Source organism: Cuculus canorus, chromosome 10, assembly GCF_017976375.1.
Source record: "Cuculus canorus isolate bCucCan1 chromosome 10, bCucCan1.pri, whole genome shotgun sequence".
NCBI lineage: Eukaryota > Metazoa > Chordata > Aves > Cuculiformes > Cuculidae > Cuculus > Cuculus canorus.
The window spans coordinates 21431265-21437275 of record NC_071410.1 but is presented as its reverse complement, the minus strand read 5'-3'; the positions used below and the strand labels follow the sequence as shown (position 1 = coordinate 21437275).

At 48.5% G+C, this 6011-nt stretch overlaps 1 protein-coding gene across 2 annotated transcripts in view; it reads left to right on the top strand.

The window, feature by feature from the left end:
* Nucleotides 1-6011, top strand: part of LOC104063993 (pre-mRNA 3'-end-processing factor FIP1) — a 36487-nt gene that overhangs the window by 2599 nt on the left and 27877 nt on the right. Inside the window, exons 1-2 of one of the 2 annotated variants that reach the window (XM_054075518.1) lie at nucleotides 1193-1958; nucleotides 2693-2732. In XM_054075518.1, coding sequence (XP_053931493.1) covers nucleotides 1715-1958; nucleotides 2693-2732 — 284 coding nt within the window. In that variant the 5' untranslated portion in view covers nucleotides 1193-1714. Of the gene's footprint in view, nucleotides 1-1192; nucleotides 1959-2692; nucleotides 2733-6011 lie in introns of those variants that run through there. The other variant, XM_054075519.1, reaches the window with a different exon arrangement.

The following is a 6011-nucleotide window of genomic DNA, read 5'->3' as shown; positions in this document are numbered from 1 at the left end:
CTGAGCTTATTTTTCTAGTTAAGCTTATGGAGACTCAAATCCTCACAGGCTTCATTTGCTAGACACAATGAGATGTTAGTCTCTCAAAAGCAAAGTTCAGTGTTTCTGATCATCCTACTTGCATTTGCTTGCATTTATTCCAGTGTGAATTAAGTTTCCTTGAATACGGGTGACCAGAAACAATTAGGTATTCCAGATAACGGTTCAGGCACCAGGAATTTCAATGTAGATAGTTCCCTCTCTTCCGTGAAAATCATGTGACCTGTTGAATCACACTGGTCTCCTTAATGGCTGTGTCGTATTTATGATTCATAGCTGTTCTCTGATAAATCATGGGCTTTCTCATACGTGCTCCAAATAGACGCTGTCCTGACCTGTCCTGTCAGTACTGACTCCTCATCTGACACCTCCTCTGGAATTTTCTCAATACTGCTGTTACAGTGGTCCTCCTGATCCTCCGTCTCTTCTTGGATATACACTCCTGTTCCTTCTGAAAAAGCCTTTATCACTGACTGATGCCATCTGCAAAGTTTACACAAATGGTTTTACTAAAAAGAGAAGTTCCACAATGGATGCCTGAATTCTGCTCACAGTTTGCTAAAAGACTGTTTAGTTCGTCCTTTACCTTTTACTAAGTCCTGTGTGGTAGTTTACCTGGTGGATCTTGGATTTAGTTGACTCATACCTGTGTATTTTGTAACTGTGTGAGCAAGGAAGGTTTGGCTCTAGGCTAAACTACTTTCTGGAGAAGGGAAGAAGGCTCCAGGGAGACCTTAGAGCAGCTTCCAGTACTGAAAGGGGCTCCAGGAAAGCTGTGAGGGGCTCTGGATCAGGGAGGGCAGGGAGAGGACAAGGAGGGAATGGTTTTTAGCTGAAAGAGGAGAGACTGAGATGAGATCTTAGGAAGAAATGTTTTGTTGTGAGGGTGGGGAGGCCCTGGCCCAGGTTGCCCAGAGCAGTGGTGGCTGCCCCATCCCTGGAGGGGTTCAAGGCCAGGTTGGATGGAGCTTGGAGCCCCTGATCCAGTGGGAGGTGTCCCTGCCCATGGCAGGGGGTGGGACTGGATGGGCTTTGAGGTCCCTTCCAACTCAAACAATTCCATGCTTCTATGATTTGTAATGCTTTTAATATATTTACCTTTTATTTCACATTCTTTATATAAACCGTATGATCTATAGTAGCCTTCTTTGGAAATAAATATTTATATGCCAGCTCACTGATAACAAATACAACCTGAACATTTCTGCTGGTATAAAAAACAATTTTAGGAACACTGCAGGTCACATCAGATATCCAAAATTGTTTTAAAATTGGGAAGAGGAATTGCAGTAGCTCTCACATTAAAAAGACTTTAAAATTAAAGGCATATATTAAACTAAAGGTGACCACCTATGGGGCTTTGAGTAACCCGCCCCAGAGGGAGGTGCCCCTCTCCGGCTTTCCTGGAGCCCCTTCAGGTGCTGGAAGGTCGCTTTAAGGTCTCGGAGCCTTCTCTTCTCAGGCTGAAGAAGCCCATCTCTCTCAGCCTATCCTCGTATGGAGGTGCTCCAGCCCTCGGATCATCCTTGTAGCCTCCTCTGGACCCGTTCCGACAGCTCCATCTCCTCCTTCTGTTGAGGATTCCAGAACTGGACGCAGGGCTCCAGAGGGGGTCTCGCAGGAGAGGGGCGGTCCGTCCCCACCGGCCCTGTGGCCCCCGCGGCTCGGCCCGACGATGCCCTTTCCTCCCCGCGGGGTCCCCCCGCTCCGCTCTCCCGTTCCCGCGCAGGCGCGGCGGCTGCGCACTGCGGGGTCCCGGCGCCTTCGGCTCCTCCCCCCGCCGCGGCCATGGCGGCGCCCTAGCGCTCTTCCCGCCGCCCCGGCCATGGCCGCCGAGCTGGAGCCGCCGCCCGCGGCCGCCGTGCCGGGCGCCGCTCCGCTCGAGGCCGAGGAGGACGAGGAGCACTGGCTCTACGGGGGTAGGGACCGAGCGCCCGTCCCGCCGCGGCCCCGCCTTCCCCTGCCGCCCCTCCGGCATCCCGGCCGGGCCCCGCGGCCCCTCAGCGGCCCCGCTCCGGATCTTGTCCTCAGCGTCCCCTCCCCGCATCCCCCCGTCCCCTAAGTGCCCCCCAGAATCCCTCTGAGTTCAGATCCTCGCGGGACGTGTGCTCTTAGTCTGCATCTTTGGATCTGTGTTTCAAATCTCCCTCTGTGTTCCAGGGGTGAGATATCACCCCCGCAGACGGGTTTTGCTTCATAGAATCATGGAACTGTTTTGAGTTAGAAGGGATCTCAAAGCCCATTTTTGCCATGGAATGGCAGGTTGGATGGGCCTCGGAGCCCCTGATCCAGTGGGAGGTGTCCATGCCCGTGACAGGGGGTTGGAACTCGGTGATCTTCAAGGTTCTTTCCAACCCAAACTATTCTATGATTCTGTGGGCAAAGTCACCTCCCACTGGGTCTGGTTGCTCCAAGACCCATCCCACCTGGCCTTGAACACCTCCAGGGATGGGGCAGCCACATCTGTTGTTGGGGTGTTTTCAGTTGCTCTTTTCTAGTTGAGCTTTGTTGGAAAGGGACCGTTGGGGTTGTAATGCCCTGGCACTGCCAGGTTTTGCTGTAGCTGTGAGGCATTTTGTGCTTAAGTTCAGTGGTTTTTGCTTTCACTTCAATAATTCCCTTTTTTTTTTTTATTATTACTGTATTTTTGCAGATGATACTACTGGAAAGCAAGAAGATGGACCAATTTCTGGGTGAGTCTGAAGGTTGTTTATTCATTCTAAAGGTGTGTCCTACAGAGGAGACCCAGCCCTGTTCAGCACAGCTACATGGATGCTGGAAAGCCGTGCTGTTCCCAGAAACAGCAGACAGTCCTTTCCTGTCCCATGGGCTCATCCCCAGCCGCCTGGTGTGGGCTGGCTCAGTGTTCATAGATTTGGAAGGTGAACTGGATCAGTCATCTGATTTGACTTAAAACTAGCTTTTAAACAGTTTTTTCCTCTCCCTATTTAGTCTTCAATTAGATCTGTTTTCCAGTTTAATGGAAAAATGGTGCCTTGAGGATCAGCTTTTGTGCCGGCCTGGAACTGGTGAAACTATGGCCTGTGGAAAATCTAAAAAGCGTTGAGCCCAGGGTGGAAAGTCTTGGCATGATCAGATAAGCAGATTGTGTGAGATCTGTGCAGACTGTGGTTTGGGTCAGGCTTTCTGATAACAGTGTGGGGGAGACCTCCATGTTCAGCTTTGCTTTCTGTGGATGGGAAGCACTTTCTGTCCTTGAGCATAACTGCCTGGTACTCATCCTGGAGTTTTCTCCCAGCAGAAGTTTGCCATTTTTAAATGTAGTGTGGTTCTCAGGAGGCTTGATTTTCCCTGTATTTCTGTGCCTTCAGAAGTACAGCTTGATAGTTATTGTCCTGTAAAGTCACAGTGAAATCCCTATCTGGAATTTCTGAGACCGTTATAGGTACTGTCCTGCTTCTGAGGCTGAGGGGAGATCTATTGCTGTCTAAAACTCCCTGAAAGGAGGCTGTAGCGAGGTTGGTGTTGGTTTGTTGTACCAAGTGACAAGCGATAGGATGAGAGGAGATGGCCTCAAGTTACACCAGGTTCAGATTAGACATCAGGAAAAATTTCTTCACCAAAATGGTTCTCGGGCACTGGAAGAGGCTGGCCAGGGAGGCGGTAGAGTCCTCATCCATAGAGGGGTTTATAAGATGGGTAGATGAGGTGCTCAGGTGTGGTTCAGGAATGGTTGGGCTTGATGATCTCAAAGGTCTTTTCCAACCAAACAGTTCTGTTGTTCTCTAGGAAGTGTCCTGTGCTTAGGGAATAGGAAAACTTCTTCCAAAACAAGTTTTAGGTAAATTTAGTAAGTTATTATCCTTTCCCCCCTCCTTTTATCCTTTCCCCCCCTCCTTTTATCCTTTCCCCCCCTCTTTTATCCTTGCCCCCTCTTTTATCCTTGCCCCCTCTTTTATCCTTGCCCCCTCTTTTATCCTTTCTTTCCCTGTCTTTTATCCTTTCTTTTCCCCTCTTTTATCCTTTTCCCCCTCTTTTATCCTTTCCCCCGTTTTATTCTTTCCCCCCTCTTTTATCCTTCCCCCCTCTTTTTTCCTTCCCCCCTTTTATCCTTTCCCACCCTTTATCCTTTCCCTCCCTTTTATCCTTTCTTCTCCCTCTTTTATGCTTTCTTTTCACCCTCTTTTATCCTTTTTCCCCTCTTTTATTCTTTCTTCCCCCTTTTATTCTTCCCCCTCTTTTATACTTCCACTGTCTTTTATCCTTCCCCCCCTTTTTATCCTTTCCCCCCCTTTTTATCCTTTCCCCCCCTTTTTATCCTTTCCCCCCCTTTTTATCCTTTCCCCCCCTTTTTATCCTTTCCCCCCCTTTTTATCCTTTCCCCCCCTTTTTATCCTTTCGCCCCCTCTTATCCTTTCTCCCTCTTTTATCCTTGCCCCCCATTTTTATCCTTTCCCCCTTTTATCCTTTTCCCCTTTTTTATCCTTCCTCCCTCTTTCATCCTTCCTTCCCCCCTTTTATCCTTCCCCCCTTTTATCCTTCCCCCCTTGATCCTTCCCCCTTTTATCCTTTCCTCCCCTTTTATCCCTTCTTTCTCCCTCTTTTATCCTTTCTTTCCACCCTCTTTTATGCTTCCCCCCTCTTTTATCCTTTCTTCCCCCCTTTTTCATTCTTCCCCCCTTTTTCATTCTTCCTCCCTTCATTCTTCCTCCCTTCATTCTTCCTCCCTTCATTCTTCCTCCCTTCATTCTTCCTCCCTTCATTCTTCCTCCCTTCATTCTTCCTCCCTTCATTCTTCCCCTTCATTCTTCCCCTTCATTCTTCCCCCTTCATTCTTCCCCCTTCATTCTTCCCCCTTCATTCTTCCCCCTTCATTCTTCCCCCCTTTCATTCTTCCCCCTTTCATTCTTCCCCCTTCATTCTTCCCCCTTCATTCTTCCCCCCTTTCATTCTTCCCCCCTTTCATTCTTCCCCCCTTTCATTCTTCCCCCCTTTCATTCTTCCCCCCTTTCATTCTTCCCCCCTTTCATTCTTCCCCCTTTCATTCTTCCCCCTTTCATTCTTCCCCCTTTCATTCTTCCCCTTTCATTCTTCCCCCTATCATTCCTTCCCCCCTTTCATTCCTTCCCCCTTTCATTCTTCCCCCTTTCATTCTTCCCCCTTTCATTCTTCCCCCTTTCATTCTTCCCCCTTTCATTTTTCCCCCTTTCATTCTTCCCCCTTTCATTTTTCCCCCTTCATTTTTCCCCCTTCATTTTTCCCCCTTCATTTTTCCCCCTTCATTTTTCCCCCTTCATTCTTCCCCCATTTCATTCTTCCTCACTTTCATTCTTTCCCCCACTTTCATTCTATTCCCCCTTCATTCTTTTCTCTCTCTTTCTATTCCCCTCTTTTATTCTTCCCCCCTTTTGTTTCCCCCTCCTTCATTTTCCCCCTTCATTCTTTCCTCCCCTCTTTCATTCTTTATCCCCTCTCTTTCATTCTTCCCCCCCCCCCTTTCGTTCTTTCTCCCCCCCTTTCATTCTTTTTTCCCTTTTCTTTGTTGCACAATCGGAATCCTCCTGAATGCAGAGCCATGGGGTGTTTCCAGGAAAAGGACTCTTTGTTTGCTCTGTTATTGGGGGCTGCAGCTCCAAGGGTTCCTTGCTGTCTTGTCTACAGTGTCTGTCTCTGTCCCTGAAGCAGAGATCAGCGTAGGGTGCTTTGGCCATGTCAGATTGGGAAGCAAACAGGTTAGGGAATGCCTGTTAGTGAGCAAATGCTTATTTGAACTCCAATTCATGAATTTTAATGCACACCCACAGATATTTCATGTGACTTAAAGCTGAAGGTAATGGTTGTCGCTTTTCCTTAATTCAGTCATCATGGATTCTTAGGAACATTCTGGGGTTGAGATGGAAGTTATAAGTTGCTTGGATTTGGCCAACAATGCAGGAGGTTTTGGAGGCGCCTGTGAGATGCTCTCTAGTGGTCCATCTTTTGGTCCCTGTGTCTGCAACTTTGAAATGTTC